Below are 20,658 nucleotides of genomic sequence, written 5' to 3' on the forward strand. Positions count from 1 at the left end.
GATATTGAAAATTCAAAAATAGAAAAAAAATTTTTTTTTTGGGGGGCTAAGGTTGATGAGCCTAAATTTCAGTACATACAATAAACAATTATTTCTAACCTCATTCCAGCAGTGAGCATTGTATTCGGTCAAAATTCCTCCACAATCCGGTCTTCCACTCAAGAAACCTGTACTTCCACAACACTCGCGGTACCTTTATTTACGGTTTGTGTTCTAGTTACATATAAAAAGTGGCGATAACTATTTGTTTCAATATAAAATACACAGGAGCTTCACAGTTATGGCGTTACGGTAAGACAACCGGAACCGGAATCTTTAATAATAGCATATATATATTTTTTTCTTATTGCTAACAGATATTGACCAATCACTAAGCGGAAACTACACTTGCTTGGCGAAGAATCTGTACGGGTCTGATTCAGTGGTGTATACGGTCACTGTACTGCCTCTTCCGGAGCCTCCGTTGTTGAGAGCCACGCCATTCAAGGACTCTATTCTGATAGAATGGGACGAGCTCAAAGCGAATGATACACTAGTACATGGAATCAGTGAGTTACCATAAATTTATATAATAAATAAATCGCTTAAATGTCACTGCTTGTCGCGGCGACATGGGACTTGTCGTCTCCTTCCCGAGGGAGGCGATGCGTCATGCTCGTGAACGGGCGCTAGTTGTGATGGCAGGATGATCCTGTTATGAGAAACTCTGCTTCAGATTCTCAAAAGTTATAATTTTTTTTATAATCGCTTACGCTCGTGTGTGGATAATGCAACTACTGTACTCAATAACTTCTGTATTGCATTAATTTACATTTACTATTTGACTTACTCGTGTAAGGCATTGACTATTTTACGTTTGAGTATTTTTGTTGCATCACTTTACAAATATTGATATTGAAACGATGAAAATGTAAATTTTGATTTAATAAACTGGCAAAGTTGGCACTTCCTTTCATTAATCCTTTTTCCTCTTTATTTATGTAGGTCACGAAATTGACAATAAGTTTCATTTTCGTGACATACATAAATAAAGAGATTTTGATTTGATTTGAAATATATATTTTAAAATATTTAGAATTGGTGATAGTTGCGAAATTGAAATCGCAGTGGGTAGGGCACATAATTCGAAGGTCAGATAGCCGTTGGGGTAGAAAAGTCCTCAAATGGCAACTACGTACTGGAAAACGCAGTGTTGGTAGCCCAAGAGATGGACCCACGATCTGGTCAAGATCGCAGGAATAGAATGGATGAGGGCAGCGCAGGACCTATCACGGCAAAGGGGGAAGCCTTTGTGCAGCAGTAGACGTCTTTCAGCTGAAATAATGATGATGATTTAGAATTTAATTAGTGAGAGTAGTAATTAATAGTAGAAAGTAGTACTAGTTTGTAGTATACAGATGTTATCCCCAAATATACATCACTACTCTGTGCTTTTACTAAGGAATTAACTTTGAATCCTGTGTTTAGTTGGTGTGGTATCGTAATATAACTACTTGTACTAAAACAGAAGTCGTTTCATACTCAGGTCATATTGTAAGCGTTATGGGTAGATTATGACGATTAACGTCATGTGGTCAATCGTTCTGTCACAGTAGACATATTATGTACCAGTACAGAAACTGCCTACAAACGTTCGAAAGACACATTCACACAAACATGCGCATCAACGAGGTCCCTAAGCGGCTTTCGCGGTCTTGCGGAAGCGAGTGTCACGTTGTAATATGTTTCCGCGATCTTTTTAAAAATGCCAGCGTATTGCATGGTATACGGCTATTTGAACTCGGCTCCATCAAAACTCCGTTTTTCGTTTTTTAAACTACACTGGCCTGCAAAAGTAAGTATCACACTTTTCAAATTATTTTTTTTTCTTAACTATAGAAGGTAGAGATTTAAGATTAAAAACGTTTTGTTGCAAATTTTATAGGCTTTAATTCTTAGAAACTAAAATTATACATTAGCAACATTTTTAACTTAAAAAGATAAAACAATGAAAATAGACATTTTTAGTTTAGTGTAAAAAAATTCAACTAAAATGTATTACATGTTATTTAATTTTTAATAACTAGTATTGCCTCCTCGAGCTCTGATTACAGCTTCGAACCGGTTTGGCATACTGAACACTAGGTTTCGGAGCCGATGTTGGGGAATATTCTCCCATTCTTCTACCAGGGCCTGCTTTAGTGCCCTGAGGGTAGTAGGTGGTGGTCTGCGATTTCTGACTAGCCTCCCAAACTCATCCCAGACGTGTTCAATCGGGTTGAGATCAGGACTTCTTGATGGCCAAGCCATCACGCTGAATATACTCTTGTACGATATGAGCCGTATGTGGCCGGGCATTATCATGCATCAGCATCGATCCATCACCGATATTTGCTAAATACGGCCCTGCATACTCATTGAGAATCTCTTGAGCATATCTTTGCCCAGTGAGGGTGCCATTTCCTATGGCTACTAGCTCTGTGCGACCTTCTGAAGATATGCCAGCCCATACATGTACACTGCCTCCACCGTATTGGACTCTTTCTGAGATGCAGGCTTGAAGGTACCGCTCACCAGGTCGCCTGTAAACACTTCGCCTTCCATCAGAAGTGTAAAGGAAGAATCGAGACTCATCTGCAAACAAAATTCTTGACCATTCTTCTTCATCCCACTGCATGTGTTCACGGGCGTATCGCAGTCTCGCTACTCGATGCTGTCTCTCGAGTTTTGGGCCACTCGCTGGTCTTCGGGGTTTCAAATTTGCTTTAGCAAGTCTTCTTTTCACTGTACTGTCACTAATGTAGTCCCTCCGGGTCTGAAGTAGCTGTTGCTGGACTTCAACTGCATTTTGGTGGCGATGTTAAGAATAACACAGTGGAAATAATATAACGATCTTCTCGGGCACTGGTACACCTTGATCTGCCATTACAAGGTCTCCTCAGATGGTGTCCAGTCTCTTCGTACCTTCGCTTTATCTTCTGGACCGTTCGTACCGTGACACCCACCATTCTTGCAGTGCGACGCATACTGATGCCTAGTTCCAGAAAAGCCATGATCCTAGCACATTCTTCAACTGAAAGAGGCATGATAAATAAATGTTATGTGCTTTTTAGCATAAATTTTTAAAACATGACCCATCGATCTTGAAAAAAATTTAAAACAGAAAGAAAAATGTGAATGGTAAAATTGTAATTCGGAAACGTCCACTTTGAAAAAGTAATGGTTTTGTTTTTGAAGTTTTTTTTCAGCCAATTCTTAAAAGAAGGTTACCGACAATAAAGTTTTTATGTACAAAATGAAATTCTCTTTGGAGTCCTTTTTATTTCGAAAGTATATCTTGTGAACTTAAAACGTTATCCCAATTTTAAAAGTGTGATACTTACTTTTGAAGGCCAGTGTATTATGTTATAAGAGTATAGTTTATAAGAATGATTAATTGTTATATTATTATTATAATGAGTAGGTATTCGAATTATAAGTCCGTGAGATCGATTATAATAAATTCGTGAACATAATTCACAATGTTAAACAAAGATGGCGGCTGTAATATTTATTGTAAATATTTTTTATGAGTGTTTTGTCCACTGTTGGACAAAGGCCTTCCCCAAAGATCTCCAAGACGATCGCTGCCCTCATCCAACGTATTCCGGCGATCTTGGCCAGATCGTCGGTCCTTCTTGGGGGCCTACCAACACTGCATCTTCCGGTTCGTGGTCGCCAGTTGAGGACTTTATTGCCCCAACGGTGATTTGTCTGGCGAGCTATGTGCCCTACCCATTGGCACGCCAGTTTCGCAACCATCTGGGATATTTTGGTGACATTAGTATAGTCTCACATTATTTGAATACATAGGCTACAATGTAACATGGCGGGAAGATGATGGGCCGTGGCAGGAAGCTTGGCCCATGATGAGGGAGACCCGCTTGCCTGGTGTCCTCCACAACACCCTGTCTGGGTTGAAGTGCGGCACCAAGTACTCCGTCAGAGTGACGGCAACCGATCACGTGGGGACGTCTGCGCCGGCGCATGTCGACGTAACTACGCTTGGAGGAGGTGAGTAAATAAATTTTAATAATTCTAAATGAAAATACATAGATAATTTATACGTCTAGATAGCGCCTCTTGCTGCTAGACAACGACTGCGTGACAAGCTACGTCTTAAACTCGCGATTTGTATGTCATTTTGTGTTTGTGCATTACTCGAAATAGAGGTTAAGTGTTAACCTCAACTTTTTTTCGACGTTTGCACAGCAGTCACAGTCTTTATAGACGAATAAACAATCTAGGTAAAAATATAATATGTTCGTGATTTGCATATTTATTAAAAAACATTCTACATGGTATACTTAATAGTGTAAGCAAGTAGCTTTTATAACTTTTTGTCTGGTTGTCCGTTCATTTGTCCACACTAAAATCAGAGACTGCTTAACCGATTTGAATTGAGCATGCTTCGCGTAATATACTACAGAATAGTGTTTTTAAAAACAAAATAGTTTACCGAAATTCATATTACCCTTTACTGAATACATATGAAAAAAAATTATGTCCTTTCAGTTACCTGTTATTGGGTTTAAGTTTTATTACAGCGCAAATGAGATTTAACATCTTATGTCTCAAGGTGACGAGCGCAGTTGTGGTGCCGCTCAGATTTTTTCAAGAATTCTGAGCGACAGGGCGGCAGGGAGTATCAATTACCATCAGCTGAACGTCCGGCTGGTCTCATCCCTTATTTTCAAAAAAAAAGATTTTCCACTCGGTTATACCACGCCTATACAGTATCACCTTAAACTAAGTGCTTTTGAATCGTCACTAAATATTTTTAGCGCCAGTTTCACCACCTACCACTGACTGGCTGTGGAGCAACTCAACACACATCTACATTCAACTGAGTGGCTGGGACGACGGCGGATGTGACGTCACGAAATGGGACGTCGAGTACAGACCTCTCGGGTCCACCATTTGGCATAGAGCTGACAACAGAGCGGTAAGCTGTAATTTTTTTTATGGAGAGGAGGAAAATACATTTACGTATTGAAGAGCCCGAAATGGGGCGCATATGTCGGGCTCGTGTGTAAACACCCTCTAACGACTATAAGTCTCCTCTGTGCCGATAGCCCTAAAGGTTTATACAGCCATATGAAGCCGGGCGGTGCCCTTGGAGATCAAAAATGTAGCTGACAAGTGCGGGCGTCTGGAAGGAGACTCGAACCTCGGAACACCTGCTCACTAGGCTGGATGGAGAGAATATCACTTACGATCTAATATATCTCTTAGTCTAATGGACTTTAACGTTTAAAGAGACTTTGCATTCGCCGCCGAGTGCGATGAAAAGCCAACAATCACGCGGTGTTCCCAGGCGGTCACCCATCCAAGTACATACCGCGTCCGATGTTGCTCAACTTATATGATCGGATGAGAACCGGTGTTTTGAACGTGGTGTAGGCGTTGGTAAGATGTTATTATATTTGAAGAACATATGCCTATAATGTTATATTATTGAAAGTGAATTTTTTAATACATAAACATACTAGTGACAATCATCAACATCATTGATTGTCTGTGATTTTTATGCCAGTGAGCAATATTATTTACAGACACGCACACACACAATTAACATACCACTACAATAGTTATATGGAGGTATATATTTTTGTCTCGGTATTAAAAAAATCATTTTACTTTCGCTGTATGCTCAAATAACTGTATCCGTAAAAAAAATGATTTAGTCATTATGTAAGATACTCTGTCTCAACGTCATGTTCAGACTTAGTAATGTTCTCGAAAACTGATCGTAGTTTGTACTCCGAGGGGCTAACCGTTAGTTGCAGAAAGCATCTTAAAGTTAATGTTTCATTGAATACAATACCGTCACATTCTTTTTCATTTTGACAGTCAAAGATAGCATGTGATATAATGAAACACCAACATTAAGGATGTTTTCTGCATGTAGAGGTTAGTATATGAGTTATTTATATAACTCATTTCTCTGCAAGGGTCATATTAATAATATATAATATCATAAAAAATTAGACATATTTATCAAAAAAACTACTTTATTGAAAATAATTTCAAGCCTAATCTGCCCACTAAATTAAATTAAAAAGGCTGTATAATAATGACTGTACACAGTTATATATAATCATTAGTATTTTATAGAAACTTTATGTCGCATAGAAATAATTTTCTAGTTTTTTTGTTTACGTTGTCTCTTTCTTTCTAAAGTCTTTTATCTGAGATACTGAACCAGGGTAACGTTACTTAAGTACTCTTAAGATGATCTTCGCAATCCATTTAATATAAAATTAAACCTATATTATTTATTTTTGCATCCCCATAGACATCGGATCACACTCTTCAATGGGGATACGACTATCGGTCTTCAATACGGTCTGTGCCCTCTTCGTATGCTGTGGGATCCCTTCAACCCTCGACCTGGTACCAGCTTAGAGTCACAGCAACCAACGACGCTGGAGTAGCCACAACACTGTATACGTATGCCACAAAGAGTCTGGATGGAGGTGAGTAGAGTTAATGTGTTTCTTGACTGATTATAACGAGATCTACATAATATGATGTTCTACGAATCTATGTACGAACTGTCCTATTCAAATAATCAAAACAAAAGTATTACGTTATTCAAAAGAATTGTTAAAAAACGTTTGTTTTGTTAAAGGTTACAATAACATAAATGACTTTCTTAATGATACCACAGATTGGGAATGGAGTGACCGCCCCAGGCTATTAAATATTAAGTTTAATTGTACAATATTACTTTGTAAATATATTTTTTTGATGAAAAAAAAGACCGCTGAGTTTGTTGCGCCCATTGTTCTCAGGTCTGAGGCATTCGTTTTGGAATAGGTGGGACTTTTTGATTAGCAAAAAGTAATGTCACATCCTATTTTGAATAAAAATATTTGAATTTGAATTTAAATTGAATGAAAAATCCTATTTTGAATAATAATATTTGAATTTGAAGCTGACTAGAAAAGAAAGCGCCACATGTAGAAATTGTTTTTTAATTTATTTATTCTTTAGCACTGTTCTATTTATTGTATATAATGCTTGGTTTTATATTTAGACAAGGCTACTTGGAACCCACGATATGCAAAGTTTTTCATGCTATTGAAAGAGTACAATTTTTTTAAGGAGTCGAAATTGCGATAATCCTCAACTAAATTATATATCAATAAAACAGACCTTTAATCTGTCTGGCCAAGAATCTATGGTTTTACGCTTAAATAAAATAAACGTCTTAGATGTATATATATTGATAATACGAGATACGTATCCGTGACTGATACCTATGCTTTGGAAGTCTTGAAAACGACTGATGCTTCATTCCATATTAGTCCATGGCAATTACTGAAATCCCGTTTTCATTAACACCCTATCCCATTGTTGTGATTTAATATTCACCGTGAAAAAGTGTGAAATGGCGGAAAATGATTGAAGTTTCTAACAAAATAAACGCGTTCCAAATTTGAATCAAAGAAAATAAAAAGTTGAGGTTTTTAAGTTGCAACAATATTTCGGCCATATTTATTGTTTCTTATATTGTCGGTTCCATGTATACATAACGACGATATGAGAATCCATCGAACATTTGTTTGTCGATGTCACTTTTGTGGCAAAACCTTAACGGGCTTGCAAATAAAATTGGCATATAGTTATTACTAATCATAAACCAGGAAAATGCAAAATATTTACAAATAGACATTTTGCTTACGATTGTTTAATGCGGACGTATAACGTTTCCCGCGTTTATTTGCAAGGCAGCTTGTCATTAAGAAAACTTCTGAATAATCATTGTATTGACAGTGTTGTCAGCGATATTGTAAACATTTTGCATATTCTTTGTTTGTGATTAGTTATAACTATATACCAATTTTATTTGTAACTGTTTGAATATCTTTGTAGAGGAAATCGGTCCACCTTCAGAACTGTTCGACCTGAATATGTTGGTGATAATATGTAGTTCAGTGCTACTCGTAGCTTGTCTATTCGCCTTCATATGCATCCTGTTTAAAAGGCACAGGTGAGTTTATATTTTTTTATCATTATGATCATTGAATTACAAAAATCCAGACAAAATTAAATGATTTATTACTTTTTTTCAAACAGTAAGTGAACTTACTGTAATACTGAGACTTAGGCTAGATTTACGAACGTTCCCAATATTCAGTCTACCTCTTACTTGAAATAAAAATCGTAACTATCGTTGACTTTTCTGTCCCAATAAACTTATCAACGGTAAGTCACCTTATCCGTACACGCTGTCTGTCAATGGGACAACTATAGCTTACCAGCGATAGAAGTTTGTATGGAAATTGCGATTCACGAGTTCCAATATAAGGCGATAAGAATGACTTATCGGGTATATTGGGACAGCTTCAGATTATAGACATTGAATTACTGACAGTAGGAGGTAGTAATTGATCTCTATCTGTAGATAGTATATTGGGAACGGCCGTTAGTGATCAACCGACGGTCAGTGCTGATGTCGGTCTACAGTACGACGTACCCGTACGCACTGACCATGGTGTGCTTAAGGAGAATTTTATATGATATATTCAATATAATATATGAAGACACAACCTGAGAGTTGAACAAAGCATACAATATTTAATGAAGATACGTCACTCGATCGGTTAGCTCAGTTGGAAGAGCACTCGCACGAAACGCGAGGGGTCGTGGGTTCGAGTCCTGCATCGTTCATAAAAATTTGTTTTCAAATTTTATTTGTGTAAAACTTGAAGTTTTGTTTACAATTACATAACGATGAATACGTTCTCGTCAGCGCGACGTAGATGTACGCGCGTATCAGTTCTTCAGTGCTGGGCTGTACACGTATATAATTGGTTTTCATTGTTATTGCTTATTTTTTTATTATTATTATTTAGTGCTATACTGACGTCAGCGCTCACCGTCAGTCGAGCACTAAATGCAGCCTTATCATCGTAATATTTTAAGGTGTCAAACGCAATACTGTTTAGAGCTCTGTGTTGTCAACTATTCTCAGAGATATTGGGTTGTAGTAGTCAGGACTTATCTTCATAACTATCATCTTCATCATAACATAAAATATCTGAAGTTTAAATGAAGGCACTGTTGCAGACAAACATACACGTCGCAGTATCGACACTCAATCGAGCAGGTGAAGTCGCGAGAGGAGAGTGTAGCTTCTCAATCCGAACACAAAGAGCGATATGCGCACGCGCCGAGAATTCTTACATCGCCGAAGACTGGCAAGAGCGGTAAGATATGTTGAATAAAAGGGTATGGGTAACAACACAATATGGGTATCAACAGATGGGTAACACAGAATGCTAGATGGGTACCAAAGCGGCGGGTTTTTCTGCCGTCAATCAGTATCCAAGAACGATTGCTTTTCGGTCGTGAAGGGCGTCGTATGAAGAGAAATGACTGTCCTAATAAGACTTATCATCTTATGTCTTAAAGTGTCGAGGAATTAAGATGTCGTAAAGAATTTTGATCTCAGTGAAATCCTGAGCGTAACTGCATTCTAATGGACAGGGCGCATTACATTGCTGGGCTCGTAACTTTTTCTCGAAAAAAAAGTCATATATAATCATTCTAGTTGAAGTGAGTTGCTGTCTCATAATTATATACAGTTATGAGGGCAGTGTTCCGAACTTATTTGTTCTGATTCGATTCCTATTACAATATGCATACCACACGCTACAGATTAGATTAGTTAAAAATTGTTATTTGCTGAGAAACAAAAACTTAAATTATTTAAGCATGAAATGCTGTAGTAGGAGGCTCGCTCTCTCATAGCAAAAACAGAGACATATAATTTAGTACCTACTTACTACCCGGTTACATAATCTTTACCAGAGGGAGGCTCTTTTCCATCGGATGCTAGATTATGGGTACCACAACGGCGCCTATCTCTGCCGTAAAGCAGTAATGTTTAAGCATTACTGTGTTTCGGTCTGAAGGGCGCCGTGGCTAGTGAAATTACTGGGCAAATGAGACTTCACAATTTATGTCTCAAGGTGACGAGTGCTCGAAATTTTTGGGTTGAGCGGCACTGTATTGCAATGGGCAGGGCGTATCAATTACCATCAGCTGAACGTCTTGCTTATTTTCATAAAAAAAACTCTGGACCTGACGTCGATGACGTCACATCGTCACTTTGTAGCGGTGTGTAAAACAAGCATCACTAGGATATTATTATTAATAAATAATGTAAGTAGATCTTTGTGAAATAATTTTATTAGTAATTTTATTTTATGCATTTTTTATGGAACTTTAAGTTTGTTTTTACTTAATCTAAATTTAACTATAATTTGTAAAATAACTGTTTGTTTTTCTAAAGTAATAAATAAATAATAAACAAATTAATGATTTATTTTTCTGGTTATTATAATTATAATAATTATGAAATATAAAGAACTATTAACAACAAAAGTCAAAACGTGACAATGAAAACTTGAAAAACAAAGTAGTGAAAGCACGAAAAAAATACGACATGTTGTACTTAATGGTAATGAAACTGTACACCGTACTGACGCAACAGGACGAGCGCGAGGGTTGAAAGGGGAACGGGAGGGGGCTTCACGTTCTAGCGAGGTCCAGAGGATGAGGATGTTACGGTGGTAATGCTAGAAAGTTAAGAAATCCAATGAGCATTGAGTATAAGCGTCCGCTTACCTCAGTTGGTTTATTGAATTATTTGCATCGAAATGAAACGAAATTTTATTTACAAGAAATATTGTACTCAAGATGTTAATTTGCATGTCAATTGACATACAAATATTTATAAAATTAATATTTAAAGATATTATAATACATAGGCTGCACTAAAAGTATCGGGAATGGAATATTTCCATTGTTCCTGTCATATTAAAATCTTTTTAATTAAAAAATTCCGTGGTTTTAATAATCGAATACCATTTATTAATTTAAAAAAAGATTCTTGGTCTTGTCACAAAGTCTTGTCAAACTTGGTTTGTCGTCGAGAAAATGGAAATTGACTGGAGAAAATTCTAGAGCGATGATTTATTATGACTTTCGAAGTGGTTTAACACAAAAACAGTGTGTTGACCGGATGATTTCTGCATTTGGTGATGAAGCCCCATCCAAAACCACAATTTATCGCTGGTTTGCTGAATTTCAACTTGGACGTGTCAAGCTCAGTGATGATCCCCGTCAAGGTCGTCTAAAAACTGCAGTCACCAAAGAAAACGTTGATGCTGTGCGTAAGCTGATTGAGGAAGATCGACATGTGACATACCGCGAAATTCAGGCAACTTTAGGCATTTAGGTTGTTTTCCCGATATAGCGGATACCGCAGTCACGAGTTTGGGTGTTCGAAAAGGAATTAAAGCCAACAAAAAATGTTCGCTCACGGAGTGTTGCAAAAAAATGGTTGCCACGTTTGTCTCCAAAACCGGCCATGTTGCGACTATTCCTCTTGAGGGACAAAGAACGGTTAATACAGAATGGTATGCTAGCATTTGTTTGCCACAGGTCGTTTCTGAACTCCTTAAAGAGAACTGCAACAGCCGCATCATCCTCCATCACGACAATGCTCACACCGCGCACAGAACAAAAGAGTTTTTAGAAAGAAAACATAGAATTATTAGACCATCCGCCGTACAGCCCCGACCTAAGCCCTAATGATTTCTATACTTTCCCTAAATTAAAGAATAAATTGCGTGGTCAGAGACTTACATCACCTGAAGACAAAAACAAAACGGCCATTTTGGAGACCCCAACTTCCGAATGGAATGGTTGCTTCAATGATTGGTTCCATCGTATGGAAGAATTTGTCAAATTTCGCGCTGAATACTTCGAAAGGCAACAAATACATTTTTAAATAGTAGTGTTGTGTCACTTCCTTGATTCCCGAAATTTTCAGTGCCGCCCTCGTTATAAGACGTAAATAATTTAATAATTCATTTTGTATTGAAAAATTCATCTAAACTATAGAATCTCTTATTTATTAACCACTGATGCAGTCTTTTTTTAAAAACCTTGAAAGGTATAGCGAATAAATAGCTATGTATTAAGGAGTCTTATGCTTACGGTCGATGACAATCCGGGTCTTCACACATAGATGGACGTCGAAGTGATAAGGGTTCTAAAATTTCATTTCGAGCCATGTAATACTAAGTATAAGTGTACAATTTAATTAATTAGTTGGATAGGTCGAAGCCTTGTTGAACAGGCTTTAAAGAGCGGAATGTACATTTCAACTTAATTTTGTTATTGAGTAGCTGTATACATAATGATATAACCATTGTAAATCATATCTAACTACCATTAAAATTTTACTTCCGTGTCTTCGAAGAGAAGAACGTATTTGGAATGCATGAAGAAAGCGTGGTTGCCAAGCTAATGAATTAGAATCTGAATAGTTAAATAGCAAATAATCACAGCTGTAAAAGAATGGTGGTTTAATTGTCAATTAGTGTGTGCTTACACATTACTGCTTCGCGGCAGAAATAGGCACCGTTGTGGTACCCATAATCTAGCCGGCATCCGGTGAAAAGGAGCCTCCCACTGGTACAAATCACCCGATTTTAAGTGATCACCCCCGCCCACATTCTCTTGCAACACGAGAGGAATCATAGGAGCGGCCAGCCAATGAACCGACGTCTCTACGACACGCCAAGTGATCTAGCCGTTCTTAGAACATTGGATCCCCGACAATTCAAGCAGATCTGCTTTGCACGCGGTCTAATTTTTCGAGCTGTTGCTGGGTTGCGCTAGAAATTAAATATTTTATATAACTAGCTGAGTCAGCAAACGTTGTATTGCCATACAAATATATAAAAAAAAAATATAAATAAAAATAGATGCTGGCTGAGAATCGGCCAACATCTACCTACCCGATATGTACACAAAATTTCACATAAATCGCTTGAGCCATGGAGCCAGAAGGAGTTTGGTAACAAACACTGTGATACGAGAATTTTATATATAAGATGAAACAGACGCTTTATATATTACTAGTAGTTGCCCGTTGCATTCGCAACTAAAGGTTTTATCTCAATAAAATGTTTAAGTAGGGATAATAGAGAGAGTTGTCATATTGAAACATGCAGCGCAAGCCTGTCAGCCATTAAGTTGTCATAGCGATATCCCATTCTGCACGGACGCACGCCAGGAAAAGGAAGATATTAGTAGGACAATGATATCAAATGAAAATATTATTAGATACAATTAATTCACTAATCCATTTGAATATAGATATGTTCGAGATAAGCCCGTACGCCGAGTTCGCTTTGGGCTTTAGGACATTCGATCACGTTGAAAACCAGGACCTGCCACGAAGGTTGCCTGGAAGACCTAGATTTGACACAGGTACGTATTTGAATAAGTGATTATTTTGCTGCTTATTCACCAAGAATATTTTAAACAATTGCAAAAAATATAGCAGTTGACGCATATTATCACAATAGAAATATGTAACAGTATAGAAATTAAGCCTTATTGATGAAATACTTACCTACACTTGCGTACACTCCATTGAAGCAACAGGGTTTTTTAAATTAAGAAAATAAGGGGCGTCAATAACATCCCACGTGTCAGTAACCTCGTATGCTAGGTCTAGGTACTTCGACAATTTGTCTATAACAGCTTTCACAAGGTTATCATCACACGGAATGGTGATATCAGCAAATGCCCGACGCTCTAACCGATTTACCAACACAATATCAGGCTTATTAGCAATAATAGTTCTGTCCGTGATGATATTAGATCGGTCTCAGTAGAGCTTGGCACGGCTGCTTTCCAGAACTGGCTCCAGAGTATACTTTTTTTTTTATTTATCATATTACATATACCGATATAAAACTAGGTCAAATTAGCATCTAAAAAAAACCACAAAGGTTAACAACTAATGCTAATAACACTTAATAATACGTCACAACTCAACAACAACTTATGCTATAAATTAAATGAACACAGTGAAAATATTTTAAAAGACTTAAAAACGAATAAATATAACTTATAAATATGACTTAGCAGGTTCAAATTCTCTTAGCTGCTATAATTTATGTAATAGGGGACTTTAAAATGCACAAGATTGTATCGAAGAGCAAGTTGCTGATGGATAATCCTGGCTACTTGGCTACTACTTACTAATTATTATTATTATTAAACGTTTCCATATTCATTCCATTTAAAAATCACTTATCCGGAATATTTGGTTTTGAAATTTTGATTACATACGATAAGGCTGCGTAATTATCCCTCGGGAGTAGCTTTCGTAATTACGTTTCAACTTAGCGTTCTGAGTTGGGTTTCTCATTTCCGTCCTGAGATGGATAAAGTTATTGATAAGGAGATAGCATCCAATATTGTATATTTACATGAAGACTTCCTTAAATTGGTAAATATGCCTAACATACAATTTTGTAACTGTTTCTTTATTTGTATTAATTCGCTTCTGTCCGCGACATACCCTCACCGAATAAAAAGTACCCGGAACTACTGTAATATATCCTTTTTTTGTAGTCCTGATAATGTGTTAGATTGTATATTTATCAGTTGAGTAGTTATGGTGTGTAACAAGCGTACAAACTCACTAACCCTTTAAAATGCTTTCTTTTTATGAAAACACGATTAAGACGTTCAGCTGATGGTAACTGATACGCCTTGTCCATTACAGTGCAGTGCCGCTGAGGATTCTTGAAAAATTCAAAATTTCTGAGCGGCACTACAATTGCGCTCGTCACCTTGAGACATAACATGTCAAGTCTCATATGCCCAGTAATTTCACTTGCTACGGCCCCCTTCAGACCGAAACACAGTAATGCTTACACATTACTGCTTCATGGCAGAAATAGACGCCGTTGATTCAAATCAAATCAAAATCATTGATTTCCGTGACCTACGTGAATAAATGATTTTGATTTGATTTGATTTGTTGTGGTTCCCCTAATCCAGCCGGCATCCTGTGCAAAGAAACCTTGTTTATCGTACTTTAATGTCAACAAAAAAGCACAGTTTAAAGCACGCAAAAAAAGCACGCAAAATGGACCCAATTAAGCGGTCTAATTGCGGAAACAGGAGCCCTTTACCAATACCAAAAAGCACAGTTTTAACTAAATCTCGATGAGGGATGGTAGTTTAAACCACTTCCCAGAGTTGTATGTATATTTATTATATATTGAGCGGGAAATGTATTGACATTTCCCGCTCATTTAAACAGCAACCCGAAAACTTGTGTTTTTTTTAAATTTCTGTTTCATTTAAAATTACTCGTAGTTAGTTAGTTCATAAAACGCTCGTGGCGTCATTCATTGCAACTACACAATTAACACGTTTTTTGACGCTTCTTATACAGCTGTTGCATAAAATACTATTATCTGTTTGTATTCGAATTTTATTTGCCATCTTATCAATTGGTGGGCCATTTACATACAAACGTTCTCGACTCTTTTCTCCTTGATTTTTAACCCTAGACCAAATTTTTTCCCAAATAAGATCAATATTACCACTATCTTTTTCTCTCTGTCTTGCTTTTTTAAATATATTTCTTACTGTAACTGCTAGAGTATTTCGAAAATTGTGAAACGGCTTACCGCTAGTTGCAGAAAGCATGCTTAAAGTTAATGTTTTATTAAATATAATACCCTTTCTTTTTCATTTTGTCAATCAAAGATAGCGTGTGATAAAAAGGCATTTATTTTCTCAAAATGGATTTCTTTAAATTATAATTTAAAAATTACGATGGGCAGGGCGTATCAATTACCGTCAGCTGAACGTCCTGCTCGTCTCGTCCTGTATGTTCATAAAATTACTATTTTAGGGCATATAAAGTATGTATTTATGTAAGTGATCGTGGTTGTATAAATGACAGTAGAAAGTAGAGGTGAAGAAAAAAGCTATTATAGCTGCAAGGAACTATAATTCATCAATCAAAGTCTAATTAAATGAAATAAATGACTTCCCCAGCGCTGTTATCTGCTCGCGAGATACTGATTGATCGCTGTTGCGATTTTGTTGGAAAAATGGAGCTATCATCCATCTTAGTTAGTAAGTCAGTACTGAGTTTTAATATAATATATTATCATTTTTAATCTAAATGGATTAATAATATGTATTATATTTTATACTAACATGGGGTAATGGTTCATATGTTCAGCGAGTTTTTGTTGCCTAAAAAAAAATGCTTACGTGCAATAGTAGGTATAGGGCCGTTGCACTCTTGCAAAACGCTATTTAAAAAACATAATCTGCTAATTATACCACGAATGTTCATTTTCGAGGCTTGCAAATTTATGCGTAACCACAGATATCTTTTCACGTCAACTGTTGAATGCTAGAGTAACAAGACAGTCACATAGCCTGGTTTTGTGACATTGTCATAAAACAATGTTTTTTCTTAAAAATAGCCAAAACACGTGTATAAAATGTTATAACAAATTGGCTGAGGACTTGAAAATACTGCCAAATAAAATGTTTATACCAAGACTCTTTAAATGGCAGCTTGAAAATATTTTTTATAGTATTAATGAATATTTAAATAAGTGTTAAATTTTTGTATGCTTTTAATTTAAGCTGGATAGAGGACACATTGTAATATTTAAGATCTGGACATACCCTATTCCAAAGCAAAATAAATAATTTCATTTCAAAAAAATTCACTTCATAATAAAACAGAGATCTAAAAAATAGCAGACATTTTCTACATTAATCATCACTATACTAGTTCATTATCTTTAAAACAACAAATAACAGCTAATATTTCTGTATATATATAACATATTACCGGACTGTAAACAGAGAATTGTATTATTTAAGTTTTATAATGACTTATGTAAAGAATATAGATACTTTTTTTTGCCGCTGGCCAAACTTCTAGTTCACTCTGACGTTGGTACGAATAGCTGCGCAGTACAAAAACAGGATGTCGCAGGGGCGAATGCGGAATGTATTATCGCAAACAGCTGCATTTGGCAACTTCAGAGCTAACTAGATTGACGAGGGGTAATATACCCATACACATTTCACAGCAGAGAGGTTCAGTAAACTATTACCAGCATAAACCTATAGGATACAATTATGACTGATTCCACACAATATGTTCATATTGTAATTGAAAAAGAAAAATATAAATGTGGTTTTGCCTTTTGGGGCCGACTACAATTTAGTAAATTAAAATAAATTTATATTAAAGATGATTTCCCAAAAACATTTCATTTCATGAAAACGAATGATAATTTTGATCGCCAATGAGCTAAGACTTTGAAAAGCAGCCTTAAATAAATGATTGAAAGTATGGTTTATAAACGTATAAACCCATATTCGCTTATAAAACTCGAGACCTAGAACTCCGAGGTAAATGAAGATCTTTATGATTTTAATACAAATTCTTTCGTATTGTTCATAGAGACCAGTTTCCAAACTCGCTCGGAGTCTGACGACAGTGACAGCACCTCTAAAGCTACAGTTGCTGGTATGCCAAGACGTAAGTTAATCAAAAGTTTTACAGAGTCTATTACAAAATCAGCAACATCCCTCACTTCGGATTCATTATACCTAAGATAATTTATATGTTAGACAACCGATAAAAACAGGCCAGGAATATTAGTTTAGTGTGCGTGTCAAGCTACGTCTTACACTCGCGATTTGTATGACACTTTGTGTTAGTGTGCGTGAATTGCTCAAAATAGACGTTAGTCCTAAACTCAATTTTTTTCGACGATTTCACAGCTGTCACATAGTCTATCTAGTCGTATAAATGATCTGAGAAGAAAATTTGTAAAGAAAATTTATGAATGAGCCTGACAACCTGACAGTTGAACAAGACATTTCAAAATGTATGAACGTTACGTCACTCGAACGGTTGGCTCAGTGGAAGAGTGCTCGGACGGAACGCGAGAGGTCGAATCTCACATCGTTCATAAATTTCGGTTACAAATTTTATTTGTAGCTGGCTTGTACATACGGAATAAAGATGTGGGACAATTTTATTTTATTGAACTGTATTACCAGCTAATCAAAATAATTTTACCATAAGGTGACCGATGCTCTCAAATTCTCATAAAAATATTTTGTCTCCATAAGTACAAGTCACTGTTATTTAATTAATTTATATTTAAAATTATACTAGGTAGCAGTATGCAATATTGTTTTCTGTGTCATTAAGTTTTTTGTTATAACTCATATATTTTTTAATAATTCTGAATGGCATTACAATTGTTCTCGTCACCTTGAGACATAAGATGTTAAGACTGATTTGTCCAGTAAATTCATTAGCTACGGTGGCACTGCATCACAGCAGAAATAGCCTCCCACTGGTATACTTGACTTATATGGTTACGTTTGACTTATCTAATCTGATTCACTTTCTGCATAATATTGAGTTAGAGTAATAAATAAGATAAGCTATATATCTAACTATATTATTTGTTCAGGTAGCCATCCTAAACAAATAATATCAATGTACCAAACCAATGTGTCAATATATTATGCCGTTACATAATTTATGAAAACAGGCAGGCTTATAACTTTTGTGTGCGCGACAAGCTACGTCTTACACTCGCTGTATCACATTGCGTTAGTGTGCATTGCTCAAAATAGAGGTTAACTGTCAACCTCAATTTTTCGATGTTTTCACAGCTCTCAAACTCTATCTAGGCGTATAAATGATTTTTAAGATTACATCTTACTCATTCCAGGTCACTGCCGTACGCCGCACTACAGATAAAAAATAATTTTGCTAAAATTAAGTATTTCTATAATTTTAAAATGAAATTTAGGTCTACATGAGAACTTAAGTCATATCATATTGAATGTAAATTTAATACGTTTTATTAATGTTGTTATTACATAAATGTATGTGAGTTAAATCTATTGACTCAATTAGGTTACTGAGTTTCGATTATCCTTTTCTTAAACATTATTATTTTTGTACTTATTATACCAATTTCATACTTTTATAAATTAAATGTCACTTATATTGCTGGATCAGTTATGTTTAATTATATTAAATATGAATTATTTTAAATTAATACTATTTTTATAATGTGGACTATTTTTATGTTTGGTGGGTACCGACTGTCGCATAATTATCGCATTCAGTTTTATGGTACGAGGAACACAGCTGCTATCAAGCGCAAGGCAATTGGTAAATAAAATCAAATTAGAAAGCCTGTTTTTTTATTTTTATATTATATTTCTTATGGACATAATCATAATTATTAAATTATTTATTACATGTATATTTTGTCCAAATGTTTCAAATATCATTTTTAAATGTAAATATTTATAAATCTAGTCATTAGGTAGTCGTGTTGAAAGTTTATTGTTGTACCTATATCTTTTATAAGACTGATGTTTCCTTAGATGTAAGTCTGAAAGATGACGAAACTTGATAATTTCAAAAGATTAAATTTAACCCCACTTTCATCAATATAAATCAAATACCAAGTTTGTCTCTCTTTGTCTTATTGGAAAATGTTTCTTTGTGAGACCCTTGAATATATTATGCTATAGTAGGTATATAATATTATTAATTAACAACGTCATAAAACCTTATTTTCCGTGTTCATGACATCTTTCTTGGGGGTCTGTTACAAAATGTATGTGTGAAATTACAGCTATGTTACAAGCCAATATAAGATTACAATAACTTGGTGAGCATATTACTCATAAAACTATTTATGTAAACGCAGACATTTGTAAAAGATTCACTGTTGTCGATTCCAACGTTGTAAAAAGTTTAGAACGGGGACTTTCGCATCCGGCTTATGAAGAAGCGACACAAATATAATGTTGCAAGATTAATATTTTTTTAGGACAATAAAGGACGAGACGTGCAAAAAGTTCAGCTGATGGTAATTGATACGCCCTGCCCATTACAATTACACATATTTTTTACCCATGGTTGCATAAACGCTACCGTCAGATAAATTTTTAGTTGAGAGGAAATTATTGAAAGTATAAATTATTTTTACGTAAGTAAGCTGATTGTTTTTTTTTCTTTAAGATATTGGGTTCATTACAATTAAACAAGTTCTCAGTTAAAAGGACTCGATTGAATGTATTTTATTTCTTGCTGTTCATCCTCTACCGAAACCGTAGCTGATGTTCACGAGGCTTCATAAATTTCCTTATGTATCTCATAAATAATCGTTCCAGAGGAATCCTGGGTCGGACAAATTAATAAAAGTGACTAGGAACTGGAATGATTTTGATGCTGTCTGTACTAATCAACACATGTTCATATTTTGTAATGGCCCCCCTGTGATTATCTAAGTCGCATTGAATTGTTGCGTAGTGTGGTACCAGTGTAAAATTTATATATTATGTGTATTGTATCGAAAATAAACGTTTTAAACACAACTTAATTGTTTCACTCATAAGAATTTGTGTATTAAAGACAATACGTTAGACAATAAATACAGTGTCTTTCCTATAAACGGTGAGCACGACACTCAAATAAACAGAAGGTACTTTATAGTTTTAGGTTACAAGTATATAAGTAGATAAGGTAACATTAATTATGTTTATTAAATCAAATTATAGCCTAAATTTAGACTTTACCTGAGGCGAAAGACCCATAGAAAATATCAATTTTATGGGAAAAAGACTTGTAATGAAAACAACCTGTATATGGGCGAGTTTCTACCATCGTTAGTTCGACGATACGGTAAATGGTGGGTCTTCCGGTTCATGAGCCGGCAGCTGTCG

At 35.8% G+C, this 20,658-nt stretch overlaps 1 protein-coding gene across 1 annotated transcript in view; it reads left to right on the forward strand.

The window, feature by feature from the left end:
• Positions 1 to 20,282, forward strand: part of LOC126976365 (cell adhesion molecule Dscam2-like) — a 101,048-nt gene extending 80,766 nt beyond the window's left edge. The window contains exons 24-32 of the mRNA XM_050824663.1: positions 357 to 548; positions 3,832 to 4,032; positions 4,803 to 4,963; positions 6,317 to 6,497; positions 7,900 to 8,017; positions 9,097 to 9,236; positions 13,204 to 13,317; positions 17,354 to 17,431; positions 18,645 to 20,282. Of these exons, the coding sequence (XP_050680620.1) occupies positions 357 to 548; positions 3,832 to 4,032; positions 4,803 to 4,963; positions 6,317 to 6,497; positions 7,900 to 8,017; positions 9,097 to 9,236; positions 13,204 to 13,317; positions 17,354 to 17,431; positions 18,645 to 18,673 (1,214 nt within the window). The 3' untranslated portion in view covers positions 18,674 to 20,282. The remainder of the gene's footprint in view (positions 1 to 356; positions 549 to 3,831; positions 4,033 to 4,802; positions 4,964 to 6,316; positions 6,498 to 7,899; positions 8,018 to 9,096; positions 9,237 to 13,203; positions 13,318 to 17,353; positions 17,432 to 18,644) is intronic.
• The last annotated feature ends 376 nt before the right edge of the window (positions 20,283 to 20,658 follow it).

This window comes from Leptidea sinapis, chromosome 40, assembly GCF_905404315.1.
Source record: "Leptidea sinapis chromosome 40, ilLepSina1.1, whole genome shotgun sequence".
In the NCBI taxonomy this organism is placed as follows: domain Eukaryota; kingdom Metazoa; phylum Arthropoda; class Insecta; order Lepidoptera; family Pieridae; genus Leptidea; species Leptidea sinapis.